At 37.4% G+C, this 18,852-nt stretch overlaps 1 protein-coding gene across 2 annotated transcripts in view; it reads left to right on the forward strand.

Moving 5' to 3' along the window:
* Positions 1-16,850, forward strand: part of LOC121410051 (TGF-beta receptor type-2-like) — a 50,225-nt gene extending 33,375 nt beyond the window's left edge. For both annotated transcript variants that reach the window (XM_041601890.1, XM_041601891.1), the window contains 3 exons: positions 2,879-3,020; positions 10,737-10,867; positions 13,276-16,850. In XM_041601890.1, coding sequence (XP_041457824.1) covers positions 2,879-3,020; positions 10,737-10,867; positions 13,276-13,455 — 453 coding nt within the window. In that variant the 3' untranslated portion in view covers positions 13,456-16,850. The remainder of the gene's footprint in view (positions 1-2,878; positions 3,021-10,736; positions 10,868-13,275) is intronic.
* Positions 16,851-18,852: the final 2,002 nt, after the last annotated feature.

Here is an 18,852-nt window from a genome sequence, read left to right on the forward strand (position 1 = left end):
AATTGGTTGGTATTGGTTGTATAAAAAAAAAAAAAACGTCATCGGATAGGCCTGTAAATTGATATATTAATCTCTTGAAAAAATGATAACGGATTGCATGTATTTTCTAGGCAAACAGATCTTGATTGCCACAGCAGACTAAACCAAAATCGGGATACTGGGAGAGGGAACACTCAAGCTAGCACATTTGAGAACAATTCTTCCAAAACATTTGCACAACCTCCCACATGCATGATTGTATATGGAATGTAATCAAAATAAAATGGAAAAAAACGAGGAAAGAAGAGATGATCGTATTGTTCCTGTGAATGACACCCTGCTCCGATGAAAACATTTCACTGTCATGGTCAAAGGTCAAAACATAGCTAGTGACGTATCAATTTACCGAGAAACATGACGTTTTCTGAAATATCAAGCTAAGTATAAAGGATCTGACACAAGGTTCAACCTACTTTTCGTGATACGGAGTCAAATATTTTGAGATATTATATACAAATAATATACCAGTTTCGTTATCTTACAACTTTGCGGATTTACTCAGAATTGTCACATTAGATTTGAAGTGAAATTCAAATCATGATAAGAACATGAAGAAAGTAAGGGAAAGATATTGGCACATCGGTAAACATTTATAACTCTCGTATCAAGAGTTATGTTCTGATATTGATAATTTCGATGTGTCAGGTGAAAGTTAGGTACCCGACTATACCAGCATTATATCCAGCAGAAACAATAAAGACACACAGTAATTAAGAAAACAATGATTTCGAAATAAAAAAGAACAAATTTGTGATTTTATTTATTCACAGTTATTTCATATCAATATGAAATAGCACACCCCTTTTTACATATACTCTTTGTTTCAGTACTGAAAAGTTGCATTCTTATCAGAACACTGTATATTCTTAATACGCATTGTCAAAACTTATCTCATTTCATGGTATCATATTTGTAAATTGGCGAAATATTACTCTTAAACAATAATCCGCCTTTAAAGAAACACGGTGCTTAAATGAAACTAACAAGTTCAAGCCTTGAAAAATATTTGAATAACATTCTGAAACAATCTCAAAATATTTTGAGAAACTTATTGACAACATACTTATCATCAAATTATTAAACTCACATTCATTATCTAAAAAAGAATGTTTATCTTTGATCTGGTCACCAAGTTTATGTTTTCTAAATAGTCATTGTATCAGATGTTACCAAATCAAACAATTATGTTTAAATTTCGTACCACTCTCTCCTTTTAATCAAAGAATCATTAACTTTAGTTGTTGAAAGCATCCCTTCTAATGTCATTCGTGGGACGCCCTGACAATGAGTGTTTAGACAATCTTTGACCTCTTGACACGCCATTTATCTCGTGTGACTAATTGATATCCTATCTAGCTTGAAATGATTAGCATTGATTGAATATGATGGGATACTAACAATAATAGTGGGATGAAGAGAAAGAGTGAGTGAGTGAGTGAGCGAGAGAGAGCGGGGGGGGGGGGGTCCGTCAGCTGGATAGTGATATTCAGGAAAGGTTTTACAATTGGTTGCTTGTAGAGGAACTCAATTATGGTAGGAAACGTTTCGCTTCATTTGTTGAAACAAAATAATGGAAGAGATTAAATTTTTGTTTTGATAAAGTAGGTTAAAGAAAGCGAGCAACTGCTGATGCCCTTTATTGTTTCTTTGTTTCGAATATAGTGCACATATGTGGTATCGTCAGTATATCAAAATGTTTGAGATGTTACAAGCCTGCGTACGAAAGTTTTCTTTAATAGAATTGTACTCTAGTCACATTGGCAACCAGAAACATGCATTTTTTGTAATGTGCATAATTGTATACATGTATTTGTTTTCTTTATTCATTTATGCTTATTCATCAACTTTTATGATTTTCCCGATCAGTGATCAGTCAATAAGTAATATGTAACTAAAACTTCAAAATTAGAAATTGATTCAAACCAAATTCGCATTATCAGAACCATATGTAATTACAAATCACGCCAAACAACAGAAATAAAGCAATGAACATAAAATGGATGATTAAACAATAGATTATAGGTAATCATTTTGTGAATAACAAAGAGAATACCATCGGTTAAAGATTCTCTCTCTATGTTAATGACATATCACTTCTCTAACGTGACAACCCTGGATTAAATCAACTATAATCAGTCAAAAGGAAATAAATTCGGCCCTGGTAATAAAGCATATTAGTCCATTCAACCCTGTATTATGCCTCGTTAAATAAAAAGTGAAATGTTTTGTTAGAGGATCAAGGTCTATGAATCTTGTTTTCATTAAAGTGTTTTTCTTGTCTATTTTGAAAAAGACTCATCACTTTGAAATAACATTGACAGGTGCAGTGCCATCATTGTCCACATAATGGTGGTGGTGGGGGGGGGGGGGGTAGGGCTATATCTGTTGTCCATTATGTCTGATTTGCACTGTTTTATAATTACAAAACATAATATATTATTCAATTTCATTTAATTTTGATGTATTAATCATAATCAACAGAAGTTGTAGCCTCTCAAATGCTCTTTTATTTTACGTTATACGTAAGCTATAAGAAAGGTGTCGACACAGAAGTCGTCATATACATTCTTATTTCCAAGACTTTAGACTCAAAAGAAGTAAACTTTGATAAGCTAGCATTTATATAAGACAGAATGTATATATCAATCTTTATTCTAAATCTTCACACACAATTATCTTTCAGTGTAATCAATCATATTGCATTTCTAAAAAAAAGTAAAAGCTTGATTATGTTGACGAAAGATGATTGAAATTAATCTTGTATGATTCTCTCTCTCTCTCGCCCCCTCTCTCCCCCCCTCCTCCCCCCCCCCCCTCTCTCTCTCTCTCTCTTATACAGGTTGGTACACCGCGATACATGTCACCTGAGGCCTTAGAATGTAAGGTAAATCTTCAGGATATTGAATCATTCAAGCAGATGGACACCTATGCCCTGGCTCTTATCCTATGGGAGATCACCTCTAGGTGTACCTTACTTAAAGGTTTGTTCTTTCATCTTAATTCTAGTGTTACTTTACCACTTCATAACAAATCATTCTGACAGGTAGAAAATTAGAAAATCACCCGACCATATTCTTGTGTTCATGCTTTTTTTTTTTGGGGGGGGGAAGTGGGGTGGGAGTGGATTTCTTATTGGGTGTTTCCTAGCTCTTCTTAGATGCTAGTAATAAAGATTCTCTCATTGATGTGTCATGATGTATAGATTTATTTTGGGGGGATAATGTTCAGTCTTCGATAATTCATATGTTCATGTTGGTAAACTGTATTGCATATTGATATACAAGAAAGGGTCTCTTGTACGGCAACGCGAGCTAGTAAGCCAGACTAGTGTTTTCTTATATGCATCCAAAGCCCAGCGCTTGTTTCCGCCAATTTCCGCCCTCTGTCTACAACTCTTATGATCTCAGCATTATTCTTGATGAAGACGACGTTTTCTTCAAGACAGTTATAATATGAGTAACAATGTAACCTCGGGGTTTACTGCTCCTTTAGCTAAATTAGGGAATACATTTTAGTTCAGACAGTAACGTCAATTTTAATTAAGTTTTAAGCCAGAAGTATCAATAAATGTCTAATGTATTGTGCCCAATCCCCAAGCAGTCGAAATTTACCTTGGTTAGAATCTTACCAATAATTCGGTGTTATTAGCCATTTCAGGAATCAACTCATTGGGGCAACATGTTTGTAGCCGCTTTTTAAATTAATGTTGTCCTACTGTTTTAAATAAACTGATAAACGTCGTTTATGACAAGCAGTATAGACCAACATTGCCATTAAGTTGACTGTCTACAGGTATCATATAATAACAAAAAAACACCTGATGTGTGAAAGAAGTGATACGAGAAAAACATTACAAATTCAAATAAAACAAAAAACTCCGAACCCTAATATTTTATAAAAAATCATGTTGATTGATATAAAACCACTTCAAAGGCACTGAAATAAACGAATTTTACCCACATTCTTGGTTTATTAGGACCCTACACCCGATCAAACCATGAAAAAACTCGCGACCGAAGAAAAGTGACAGACACTCAAGATTTTAAGTTATTGGCCAAATTAAAATAAATCATTCCTTTATTGAATCTTTACGATGACTATAGTGACCAGTGTCACAAAGATTTTGAAACATTCTCGTTAAACATGTGCACGCCTGTAGTACTAAATAACTTAAGCATGTGAATATACAATATGCATAGATTACATACAAAAGACCACTCAGGCGCGGATCCAAAGAGGGGGGAGCTGCTTTGGTCCCCTATTTTGGGGCAACCAAAAAAGTGTCCTTTTTAACTTGAGAAATACGCTGAAAACAAAAAAAGTAAGAGTAGCTCTGCATAGGAGGATTACCATGTATGCGCTCAAGTAGGCCATAAGACAATATTAAAGAGTGCCTAAAATTTCCAGCTTTCAGGCCTTATTGTCAACAAATTTCGCGCTCTCATTAATATTAGATTGATAGATAAATGTTTCATGAATTCCTAATGATGAAATTGTCCCTTTTTTCAGAATGGAATATCGAAACGTTTCATCTCACGCTTAGGAATATAGTCATAATTTCCATGCGATGATAAAATGCTCTTACAATGTAAGTCCTAGGTCTAATTAATAATTTAAAACATCAGCTCGGGCTTGGCTTTTATCATTTGTTAAGTGCGATCCATATCCACTTTACAATTTTCCTATACACAATGCTTAAAATATTGCTTAAATGTGACTCTTTTCAGATCGTTTTTTTTTTAGCTCGCACTCGCGCACTATACTTATTTTCATAATAAAAGAAATGTATCTAGAAAGCCCAGACTCTAGGTCTCAGTTTCAATACACGTTCACACATGTTTATTGAGATACTCAGCTTGTTCGAAACGTGCTTAAATTATCCAGTTTTATACCAGAATATATAAAAAAAATCTTCTCGCGCTTCGCGCTCGCATTATTAAAATAAAAAGATACCCATTTATTCATTTTTTTATGATTTACAAAACATGAAAAGAGTGTCCCGTTTTTGGTCTAAATCTCCTCTTCGCGCTCGCATTGATTGTTTAGATACCTATCATGTTCATGATAACAAAAAATGATTAGAATGTCCAGTTTTTAGGTCAATGTCAAAGATTTTCAGATCGCGCTCGCATTATTTGATCGTTGAAATATGTATTGTTTTCATGGGTAACTGCAAACAGTCTTTAACAGGTCCCTTTCGATCAGGCCAAAACGTACATTAAAAATTTCAGCTCGCGATTCGCGATCGCAGTAATTATTTAGTTACATACACATCTTGTTCACGATCACAGAAATTGCTCAGAATGTTCAATTTTCAAGACAAAATACATTCAATTCATTCTATTAATTCAATTAGGGCTTATATGAGATTATTATGTATTTATGTTTTGTAAAAGAATAAGCAAAGAAGTGACTGGTAGGACTATAGCCCTTAAAAAAAATAAACTTTGAGCGGCCGATCGGGGAGATATGGGTGAAAATATATTGCCGAAAGCTGAATCCGCCCTGCCACTTTCGTATTTAAGACAATATTATTTGTATCATATTGTCTAAAATGCAAAAGTGGCAGAGGCGGATTCAGCTTTCGGCCATAGGGGGGGGGGGGGCGAAAAATATTTTCACCCATAAAAAAAATCCACCCTGGACAAAACGCACCAATAACATCTCATGAGTCAAGTAGAATAGGATTGTGATTAATAAGGCGTTCCCTTATTCATTTCCTCCCTCGTTCCCTTCCATCCTATATAACTTTCCTTTCGCCATCTTATGAAAGTACAAATGTATTGAAGAATAATAATCGCATAACCCGGAAGTAAAAGACTGCTTCTTCACTTCCGATGCCTCTTGCTCGGCCCGTGGAGGAAATTACGTAGGAGAAATCAGACCTACTTATCCAAGGCCTTCCCAGCCATTTTTTCCAGGTCGGAGTTGAAAAAAATTGAGGCGAAACTGGAAATATATAACTTCGAAGAAAACAATTACTAAATAAATGCTATCTTTCAGTTTTCACAATAGCAAGTGGAACCCACTAAAGTGCGATTATGACAATAAACTTATCTTCAGTGACATGTCGTTGAACCAACCATGCATGAACACGTGTATAATAATTCATCAATTATTACTTGAAACCATTATCCAGCTCATATTATGATGCTTTAGCATATGAAAGTAACTATCTCAATGACAATTACAATATCTTTATTATAAAAAATTATCTATGACGTACTTTGTAGCACAGTTCAAGTCCCACACGAGGACCAATAAGTGCAGATACGAGGGGAATGTTTTTTTTCTGAATACAAACGTTTTCATCACTTCCGAAATGATCGACTCCAACAAGCCTGATTAATATATTTTTGACCTGGTCTGTCTCTTACTCGGTATTACAATGGTGTCAATTGATCGTCATGGCTATGAAGGTGCCGTGGCCGAGTGGTCTAAGGGTGTGTTCGGGGTTCTGGATCTGGATCTGGATGTAGTACAGTGCAGGACCGTTAGGTATAATGCACCGGGTTAGGAGAGGGCGCAAATGAGTTTAGTCGAAACGTAGGTGGCTTTCCTCGATCTTGGCTTTAAACACCTCTGGTGATGTACTGCTGACAACTTCGTTAGGGAGTTGATTCCAGGCCAACGTTGTATTCACAAAAAAAGAATTTCTTAACTGCTCTGTGTTACAATGTCTTATTGAGAATTATTTGTAACTTGTTTCTCTACCACATTAGTGGCATCAAAGTTTACAAATTTCTTAGCTTTGATATTACGTTTGGGTCTTGCTTTAATAAGAAATTTATCAACAGGAAGGGCAGGAACCAACCCCTCGACCACTTTGAAGTAGGATGTAAGTTTCAGGACTTGGCGTCTTGAGGCAAGAGTAGGCAGGTTGAGATTCTCTCTCATCTTGGTAATCGAGCCTGGTTCTCGAGAGCTGTAGTCGCCACAGATGAACCGTACTGCTCTACGCTGTGTTTTCTCCAGACATTGAATGTCCTTCTGAAGATAGGGATCCCAGACACATGCACCATATTCCAGGATAGATCTGACTAGTGCAATGTATGCTGTGCGTTTGCAATTCTCTGGGCAGAAACTTAGATTCCTTCTGAGTAAAGCAAGGACAGAGTTTGCCTTCTTCACAGCTTTGTTGATCTGGGGTGACCATTTCAGATTGTCGGCTAGTGTTACTCCAAGATATGAATGTTGAGATACATGTTTGAGTATACTGTCATTTATGGTGTAGAAGTATGAGGTTTTGGCATTTATACTCATAACTTGGCACTTGTTAGCATTGAACCTCATTCCCCAGGTGGATGCCCAGCTTTCTAATGCAGTAAGGTCCTGCTGCAGCTTATGATGGTCTCGTTGAGACTTAATATGTCTATACAGCACACAGTCATCTGCGAATAAGCGAACCTGTGACTGGACGACATCAGGGAGGTCGTTGATGTGGCATAGAAATAACAAGGGCCCGAGCACTGTCCCCTGCGGCACTCCTGATGTTACTTCTTCTGGGTCGGAATGCTCTCCATCAACTACAACCGTCATCTCCCTGTGTGTTAGGAAGGATGTGAGCCACTTGTGTATCGAGCCATCTATCCCATAGTTCGCTAGTTTATGTAGGAGTAGAGAGTCAGGCACTGTATCAAACGCCTTTGCAAAGTCTAGTATGATGACGTCTGACTGTACTTTCTTGTCATGGGCAAGAAGGAGATCGTGTACCTTGGTCAGTAGTTGAGTTTCAGTTGAATGACCAGACCTACCCATGGTTGAGAGAAGACAAGATATTGTTTTCTTGTAGATGTTTGAAGAGGTGCTTACAGATGATATGCTCAAGTTGTTTGCAGATCACTGATGTGAGGGAGACTGGTCGATAATTTCCAGTTGAGTGTACATCACCTTTCTTAAAGACTGGTGTAACATGTGCCTTCTTCCAGTCGGATGGTACTCTGCCTAGATCAACTGATAACTGGAAAAAATCTCGCAAACCTGGAGCCAGTTCCCTCGCACATTCTTTAAGTACCGTGTTTGGGATGAGATCAGGACCCGACGCTTTGGAAGCATTTATCGTTGATAACAACTTCTCAACTCCATTTACGGTGATGTGCAGTGGAGAGATCTTTCTTCTGCATGGATTATTCAATTCAGGTGGAGCATAAGTTCCTCTTGAAAATACAGATTTGAATTCCTTAACCAACAACTGAGCCTTGGCTTTACTTTCATGGATAAGGTTGCCAGCATTCTTGAGTGGGGTTAGCCCTGTTCTGTCTTGGCGTTTTGATGCTATATAGCGCCAAAATGGTTTCGGGTTATTTTCTTCAAGGCCTTGAACAATTGATGATGTTACATGCTCCTCCTCTGCCTTCTTAAAGGCCTTCTTACAAGTACGCTGGAAACACTTGTACTTCTCCCAATCTTCAGCTTTGTTGGAAGTCCTTCTGGGGTCTTTAGCCTTCTTGAAGAGTCTAGCCTTCCTTTTTACCATGCGTTTCAACGAGTGGCAGAACCATGGAAGAGATTTCCTACCACTCCTCATCTTCGATGGTATGTTTTTATCTACCACTTTCATGAGGGATGTTTTGAAGAGAGTCCAGATATCATCAATATTGCCGTCTAACTCTACTTGACGAGAAATTTCATCAGATAACTTTGACATCTCATCTCTTATTTTATTCCAGTCTGCCTTATTGAACAATAAACACTTTCTCTTGTGGTATTTGGTGATGCTTGGTAGGATGTCAAAATCAGTAACCACCATGGCATGATCACTGATACCAGGAATACTTGAAGAAGACTTGACCACAGAAGGGTTATTTGTAAAGATCAAATCCAATATATTGTCTTGTCTAGTAGGTTGATTGTGGACTTGAGTAAGGCCATATTCCACAGAGATATCAATCAACGCCTGCTGTACATCTCTATCGGATGCTCCTGGTCGAACACAAAGATTGTCCCAATCTATATCGGGGCAATTAAAGTCTTCTGCAAGAATAATATGTTTCCCTGTTCTTGAGTTAAGTACCCGACCCAGGGAAGCATGTAGCTGATTTAGGTGTCGTAAATCACGATGAGGCATGTAGAATGAACCACAATATAAATCCCTGTTCGCACCTCCTTGGAGTTTTACTTTAGTCCAGATGACTTCACAATCAGTGATTAAGTCAGGCCTACAATCAGATGTCATAGTTCTGTTGATGCCGACAAAGACTCCTCCTCCAGCAGTTTCACGATCATTCCTGTGGAAAAAGTGGGAGTCCGGGAAGACTTCACTGGACTTTATTGCATCATCCGTCGGATCTTTCCCTGGCTTAATGCCACTTAGCCATGATTCGGTGCCGCAGATGATGTCTGGTTTCACATAGTCCATGGCTGCGGTGAATTCCGATCGATTACTCCTGATGCTGCAACAGTTTACAGTAAGCACCCTCAAGTTAGTCTTTTTGGGATGGATCAGAGAGCTACGACTAGATTCTTGCGATGTCGAGGACGATGTGCTACTCGTACACTTTTCAATGGAGTTCCTTATCTCTCTTCTTTTGCCTTTAGGCGACTTTGGACTGCTCTCGTTGACTGGGTAAAGCTTATCCAGATCATCAGATGCAAATGAGTCCACTGAACTTGTTGCAGCTGGCGAGAGTAGGTAAAAAGTGTTAGATGTTTCAAGCTCGAAGTGGTTGAATGTAAAGTTGTCCACATTGATGCTATCACATTTGTAACAATGCCACACTACACTATCATGTCCTAAGTGTGACATATCCTGCGTATTTAATCCTTCACAGGACTTGTGGTACCATATACTACAATTACAACAGCAGACAGCAAGCTGCATGGGACCACGTAACTGGGCGTTCACAGAATCCACAAGGGTACACTGGAGTTGACTTCGGCCCTGGGTTAGTTTGAATGTCCCCAGCCAGTAATAGTAATATTGTTGTCAAACAGAGATGTTTACGATGTCGTATTTGTGTAGAAGAGATATCTATCGACATTGACATCAACCTGCTCAGTTTCCCGTGATTCACAATGACAGACACTGAAGTGAGAGTTGTAGGTTCATATGTCTTACAGTTCTTGGGATTAGGTAGGTAGGATGCATATAGAAAAGCAACAACTACAATGAACTGCAGACAAATAGATGGATAGGGTGACCGTACAGTTCGCAACGCCATACCACTGGTTGTCCATACACATACATACGCAATACACAGTTCTACGTGGGTTTGCTATAATTGGTGTTTTAGTGGTCGAGGGGAGGCCCTTATTTCCTACTTTTTAGCAAGACATGACAAAAAATATATACAACAGAGCATAGAATTAATCATTAAATTTGAATATATGTCAACAAAATATACAAAGATAACAGGATTGACAAGATTTAAGTGAATATTTACAACTCCCAGAAGTTACGTCCGACGGTGGCGGTGGCGCCCTCTCCAAGTTCGATCACATTATGCCCATGAGCATGATGAGCAAGGCATTTAATGGACAATGCCATTGTATCCTGCATTCAATGCTACAAGCATTATTGCTAACTAGGTGTGCTTGAGTTGAGTTCTTGAATTGTCAGTCAAGTTGATCAAGGCGATCACTTTACCGAACTAGACCAATCAGACCGAGATCGGTACACGGTAATCATGGTAATGCGATCGAAGCAGAAAATAATGACTATCTTATGTATTTCAATCTTTTCCTCCTCCCTCACCCAGATATAAATGAATACGAGCTTCCATTCAGCGGTAGTCTTGGTGACCGAAGAGCTAGTCTGGAGATGATGAAGACACTTGTAGTACTGAGGAGAGAAAGACCACCAATTACAGACGAGTGGCTCAGAAATCCAGTATGTACCATTGATCACTTCGGTGACATCCATTTAAGAATATTTCCGTACTGAATTGTCACTTCTTTTTTTTCGAAAGAAAGATAAATGATGGCCTTCAATATAATGATTCAGAGTAGGCCCTGTAGTACAATATTGACATCAAACAACCAAATCCTTTCTCTAATTCCGTTGTCGTCGATCGACCGATACTTGTTCAGCATAAAACAAGTAGGAATACTCATAATACAAAGTTTGGCCGTCTAGATAAGCATGCAATATGAAGTTCAATTCAAGATTGATTAAAATCATGAGTAGCAATTAAATGGCAGAATCAGTCATATACAAAGTATCGTCGTTCATTATTTAAATCATTTTATCAGATGTTCTCATCTAATTTGTCTTGAAACCATATCAGTTTATTTGCCAAATATATTCCGAATTTTCCTTTGTCAGATCGTTAAAAGTTAAAACTGTCCCACTGACTTTAGAAGTTTTCCACAAACGTCATGAAAGTTGTCCAGCAATGTTTAAAACTCGTCAACGATCAATTGTGGTAGATAACATGGGGCATAAGGTCTACTAGGGTCTACTTTATAAAAATAAACTAATGCTAGATTTCATTGTAAGACTCACTTCAGCACCGATCTACTCAATCAATCTTTACCAAGATAGTCAGTCTGTCTCATCAAGCATTTCAAGTTAAATCAGGAGAGAACGAAAAGTGTGCAGTCATGCAATAATTTTGAACGTATTCAAAGTTGACCAACTCGATCGAGCAAGTTTTGATTGGCGTGGTGATCAGGGGATAGAGGTTATTAACAACGATCTGGCTCCCTGCCCCAATATTATGAACTTGTTAAAAATTGTTAACCAGGGCGATCTCGACTGACGCCGACGAACTATAGGTCAAGCAGGTTGGGGGAGCAGAGGCTTACTAATGACGTTTGGAGAAAATAGTCTTACTAATGACGTTTTGGGGAGAATAGTCTTACTAATGACGTTTGGGGGAGCAGAGTTTTACTAATGACGTTTGGGGAGCAGAGTTTTACTAATGACCTCGCAAAGTCTTATGACGTTTGGGGGAGCAGAGTTTTACTAATGACGTTTGTGGAGCAGAGTCTTACTAATGACGTTTGGAGAAAATAGTTTTACTAATGACGTTTTGGGGAGAATAGTCTTAATAATGACGTTTGGGGGAGCAGAGTTTTACTAATGACGTTTGGGGAGCAGAGTTTTACTAATGACGTTTGGGGAGCAGAGTCTTACTAATGACGTTTGGGGGAGCAGAGTCTTACTAATGACGTTTGGGGGAGCAGAATTTTACTAATGACCTCGCAAAGTCTTTTGACGTTTGGGGGAGCAGAGTTTTACTAATGACGTTTGGGGAGCAGAGTCTTACTAATGACGTTTGGGGGAGCAGAGTCTTACTAATGACGTTTGGGGAGCAGAGTCTTACTAATGACGTTTGGGGAGCAGAGTCTTACTGATGACGTTTGGGGAAGCAGAGTATTACTAATGATGTTTGGGGGAGCAGAGTCTTACTAATGACGTTTGGAGAAAAGAGTCTTACTAATGACGTTTTGGGGAGAATAGTCTTACTAATGACGTTTGGGGGAGCAGAGTTTTACTAATGACGTTTGGGGGAGCAGAGTTTTACTAATGACGTTTGGGGGAGCAGAGTTTTACTAATGACGTTTGGGGAGCAGAGTCTTACTAATGACGTTTGGGGGAGCAGAGTCTTACTAATGATGTTTGGGGGAGCAGAGTCTTACTAATGACGTTTGGGGAGCAGAGTCTTACTAATGACGTTTGGGGGAGCAGAGTCTTACTAATGACGTTTGGGGGAGCAGAGTCTTACTAATAAATGTTTGGGGGAGCAGAGTTTTACTAATGACGTTTGGGGAGCAGAATTTTACTTATGACGTTTGGGGAGCAGAATTTTACTAATGACGTTTGGGGAGCAAAGTTTTATTAATGACCTGATGACGTTTGGGGGAGTAGAGTCTTACTAATGACGTTTGGGGGAGCAGAGTTTTACTAATGAAGTTTGGGGAAGTAGTGTCTTACTAATTACGTTTGGGGGAGCAGAGTCTTACTAATGATGTTTGGGGGAGCAGAGTCTTACTAATGACGTTTGGGGAGCAGAATTTTACTTATGACGTTTGGGGGAGCAGAATTTTACTAGTGACGTTTGGGGAGCAAAGTTTTATTAATGACCTGATGACGTTTGGGGGAGTAGAGTCTTACTAATGACGTTTGGGGGAGCAGAGTTTTACTAATGAAGTTTGGGGAAGTAGTGTCTTACTAATTACGTTTGGGGGAGCAGAGTTTTACTAATGACGTTTGGGGAGCAGTGTCTCTTGATCACAACGATTATCAGGGATATGAACATTTTGTATAATGGTTATGAAATGTTTTAATCGCAGGGTCTAACGATCATCAAGAACACAGTGGTTGACTGTTGGGACGAGGATCCTGAGGCTCGATTGACAGCATCGTGTGTAGAAGCAAGGTTCCAAGAACTCATCATGTGGCACGAGGGAGAACCACACGCACAGTCCTTTTACACAAGCAAAGGAAGAAGAGGCAGAACCACTTTGGTTTAAAAAAAAAAAACAATGGAGATGGTGCCTTGAAAAGCGCCATCCTTGATCGGTGACAAATGTTGTGTCATTCGTAATTCTGGGTCATTATTACCTATTATCTTCATTGCTTTTCTAAACAGAACATACGTAGGCTCATCGTTATGGTCTATAATGTGCGGAAATAGAAACTCGTCAACGGGCAAACAAGTCAAAGCAATCCGATGTTCAAGACCCTTTTTCCGCTGCACTTGGTAACCTCAGCGTATTCCGTTCTTTCCAGACGAAGTCACCATTATATTTGTCTTATGGCCAGTCTACGAACAAAAATCAAATAAAATGAGAAGTTAATATGAATATCGACGAGTTAAATAATATCCGTTGTACATATATTTTCGAGCGCATCCCTTCTCCTTTGAATATCTGACGAACGGCGAGACACATTTTGCAATTGACATAAAAATTTTAGATCACAGGACAATCAAATTTCCGAAGGATGTTAAATTCGGACAAAATTGTGAAACCAAATAATGAGAGTTTATAGAAACTTTGCGTTTATGCATTTTGGTTTTGTTAATGTGACCCCTTTTCTACATTGTCACAGACATACTGAGTTTTCTAAATAAGCAAACCTGGCGGTATCATATACGAGTGATTTTGGAAAAAACAATATTCAGCACCATATTACTTGTGTCCAATCATGAAGTTCATAACAGAGCCTTTAATAACCAATCGTTTACCGATTTAGCTGGTGCCTTATTTCTGACAGTAAACGGAAATTTTATTCCAAGGGGCCCAGCTACTTCTGCGAGGTAGGGCTTTACAAGGAGCCAATCTACTTCTGTGAGGTAGGCCTACACATGGAGCCAATCTACTTTTGTGAGGTAGGCCTACACATGGAGCCAATCTACTTCTGTGAGGTAGGCCTACACATGGAGCCAATCTACTTCTGTGAGGTAGGCCTACACATGGAGCCAATCTACTTCTGTGAGGTAGGCCTATACAAGGAGCCAATCTACTTCTGTGAGGTAGGCCTACACAAGGAGCCAATCTACTTCTGTGACGTAGGCCTATACAAGGAGCCAATCTACTTCTGTGCGGTAGGCCTACACATGGAGCCAATCTACTTCTGTGACGTAGGCCTATACAAGGAGCCATTCTACTTCTGTGAGGTAGGCCTATACAAGGGGCAAGCTACTTCTGCGAGGTAGGCCTATACAAGGAGCCCATCTACTTCTATGAGGTAGGCCTATACAAGGGGCAAGCTACTTCTGCGAGGTATGCCTTTACAAGGAGCCCATTTATATTACTTCTGCGAGGTAGGCCTATACAAGGGTTCCATCCACTGCGAGGTAGGCCTATACAAAGGGCATTTAATGATGCAAATCAGTGGTGTAATGAGCCAATAACTTTGAGGGGCAGTTATGACGGATGGAGCTAAAGTTATAAGACAATGCGAACGAACACATTTTTATCTTTTTAATACAAAAATCTGTTATGATAGAATTTGAGATAATATTATGAAAATAATGTTATATTTCACTCTTTCCCTTTCCTTTACGTTTCTTTTCTCGTTTTTATCTTTGTCCTGAATTGTTGGGGCCGGCCTCCGAAGCCCCCACCCCCACTCTGTACGTTAGTGAAGCAAATCATTAGTAAACCTCTACTCATGATGTAAGAAACATTTGCTTTTTTTTCTTACCTTTTCAAATTTACTGTTTATGAACTAAATACGACTTAGATCTCAACAAGTAAGATATATGTACGCGTGTTCGTCAGCATACTCTGGAGTCGTTTTAATAACTTTACTGATTTATTGATCATTTGTTCTAATTGCATACGGGAAATGTGCGTTTTACTAGTGCATTTCAAATACAAACGTTTACACAATAAATGAAGCTAACAAATGAGATGACAAATACATGTACTGTATATATCAATTACAAGTTAGCAGAAATAGTCTACTTAATTAAGGCAGGATTTATTATGTTCTTATAATTTAACTATTGAATTAACAATCCAAATCAGTTAAAATAGATGTATACTTCCAAATCAGTTACATGACCATAACTAATATAATTTTTGACTTGATCTTTAAGATCAAGCCATAAGAATAACTTTCGTCTCTGAATGTGATCAGTTATTTCAAAATGACTTAACAATTCGATTAACAAATCTCTACATAGATTAGTCGTCAGTATGAGAGATGATAATATTTGCTTTTACCATTCAGTTTACCAGTCATATTTCATTTTATTTGTCATTACTCACAATCTGATGTTGTTTGATACGATACAAGGCCGTTGTATTTTTCACTGTACAAATTCTTCTGCAATAAATTCACATTTGTGCCTTTTGGGTATACCCTATAGCGATGAAAGAAAAAAATCTGTTGTAATTTCATGATGTGTATATATTATGTAAAAAATATATAAGAATGACAACTGTCATGTTTATTATGTATGTATAAATTTGGATTGTATATTTTTCATTAATCGTGCTTGCATATTTTAACGTTTGTAAATGTGTATAATAAATTGCATGCAATTTTGTCATCCATTACATGTATTGGCTTACAGGTATTAAAAGAAGTTATGAATAATGCTCTGATAGAAAATATGGTGCTACGTAGATTTAAGACCAATATAATCGTTTTATTTTTTTATTCTTCAATACACGTCATATCGATATCATCTTCACTACGAAGTTTGTTGGAACTTTTTTTCAGTAAGTTGATTGAAAATTGTATCAATTTATCAAACATTTATTCATATTTCAATTTTAAAATTTATAATTTAAAAATCATCAGTAGGATTAAGTTATCAACAAATCGAAATCATTTGGAAATATTGAATAATTTTGATCAAAGCAATTGTTGTAAAAGCTGATTTACAGAAAAATTACGAATAACAAATACTTTTAACTTTAAAAAGTCACGTTTAATTGTCATAAAAGGATAATTGAACAGACTCAAAATACGACAGTTTTTACGATACGCCTTTGACAAAGAAGAAAGATCAATATCGTCAATTGATAACTGATGTTATAAAGATCTTGGTAATTTATGACCAGGTAATATTTGTATATTTTGAAACAAGGTGCAATATTTGAAGTATTTTACGTGTTGATATAACCCTTATATTTGTCTACACCTAGCTATGCAAGGAATATTTTCTTGATTGGACATTCAATTGAGTTATATTGCCTTCATAATCATGACATAAAATATGTTACTTCTTCTCAGTGACTTTATTTGATGAAAATACACATGCAAATCAGACAATTCTACACGCAACACAAGAGCTATAAGGCTACATATGGTTGATTTAAGTTGTATACTGATGTTCGTATCTGTCAGTGATACATTACGATGTTATGGTTTTGTACATTTCTTTCAAATAAAGAAAAATTTTAAGGTCTGGAACCTTGGACTTTGTTACATTTTCTTAATTTCCCCGTGCTTGGATTTCTCTAACTGACGTCTCTTTCTCCCAATATATTATTCAGATTCTTTTCTTGCAGTACAGAAGGCTCTTGTAGAATGGTAATTTGTTGTTATAATGTATAAAAAAAAGCCTCGATCGTTTTCTCTTCATCACTCTCTGCTCCCTCTCTCCTTTTGTCTTTCCTCCATGCAGAACACATACACGTTTTCAAGGAGTATTGCAGATACACACCCTCATCATAAAAAACACCCACACACAAACACATCCCCCTCACCCTCACACACACCCCCACACACACACACATATATATACAGTGCGTATCAAAAAAAAGTTTACACTTTGAAAAAGCCCTGGGAATTAAAAAATATACAACATGTGGGTAATTTTTTCACATATAATTATGGGTTTGGGTCTCATCTATCCAATGAAAGTAAAAGTTTTGACAGAATGTTATACTTGAGTGAGCACTGTCCATTTTTGTAAAGCTCGCAGAAATCTGTTTGCGCAGAAATGCTCGTTTTCACGCTGTGTCTAGGGGAAAGGGCGAAATCAAACTTACCCTGCGAAGCATTTCTCATAAATTTCCCTAGCACTTTTAGCCAATTGAAATAAAACGGATACATTCAAGCATTTTGTAACAATTTTGCCGCCCAAATTTGAAATTTCAACACTTAGTAAGCACAACCTTTACCCTTTTTGTGCCAGCTGGATCTGAGGACATAACTGAATCTGAACAAAAGTTTATATCAGACATCTCCAGCATTTTTCACTAAGTTTTTATCATTTAAAGTTGGTTTACATTTCTTTTTCATTTAATACTTGTTTCTCCACACTTTTCCAAGCTTGGAAATGATTAACAAAATGAAAATCAAGCCTAAGCCATTTCATGTAAATCACAGCTCAGTGTAAAGCAAATATCGTCACGATGGCCTCGGTGTGTGGGGGAGTGGGGTGGGGCGCAATGCACTCTTCGAAGTGTTTTGGGCAAGGAAACAAGTTTAGAAAGGTAAAAGATATCTTCATATCAATTTTACTTGCTAATTTCCACGTGTTCTTCATGATTAAGGTCTACTTTTATTCGCATAACTATTTCAAAGTTCTGCGCAAATCATTTTTCACTAATTTTTCAAAAGTAAGTGGTGCTCAATCAAGCGGAAATATTTTTGACATTTATATCGTCATTTGCTAAAATGGATCTGGACCAATGTTAAAATGTGAAAAAATCTTCAGGATATTACAAATGTATAATTTTATAGGATATTTTCTAAGTGTAAACTTTTTTTTGATACGCACTGTATATATGTGTGTGTGTGTGTGTGTATGTATAATGAACGAATTAATCGAAGAAAATGTTACTTTAAATGTTTTCATTTCTATTTATTCTTCAGAAAGTGAAATTACGGGCGTTTTGAATTTTGGAGTTACCTGAAAATTAGATTGCGCTGCCCTCTCCTATATAGCATAAACCCGTTAAGGCCCCTGCCCGGCATGAGGGTGAGGGGGTGGTTTTTCAGTCTATATAATTTTCTACATGGCATTGTGGAGTGATTATGAATTGTGCACATACTATAATTCTGTGCACACTTTCTAACGAAATTTCCGTACAAATTGAAACGTAATCCGATGATTACAGCTCCACCTTAGAAAATAATCCTACTTCAGACGTACGCTGGTAAGTTCCAGAAGAGCCATATAATTTTATCAAAATTCAAGAAAAGCTCGAGGTAAATCATTGGGAATATCATTATCATAATATAGGCCAATAATTCAAGTTGTCATTTAAAACAGTTTGATTTAGAGTGGAATCTTACTTCCAGCTTGATTTGTCCATTTAATAGATTATTCAAGATCATTTAGTCCTTGATCATTAAAATACAAGAAGTTATTCAACTGTCAGTCATATAAAGCAGTTTGATTCACGTTTTTTATACCAAGATTTACCATTTGTATAAGATAAATAAGTGCTTGGTACCGC

The sequence above is a fragment of the Lytechinus variegatus genome, chromosome 3 (genome assembly GCF_018143015.1).
Source record: "Lytechinus variegatus isolate NC3 chromosome 3, Lvar_3.0, whole genome shotgun sequence".
NCBI classification, from domain to species: Eukaryota; Metazoa; Echinodermata; class Echinoidea; order Temnopleuroida; family Toxopneustidae; genus Lytechinus; species Lytechinus variegatus.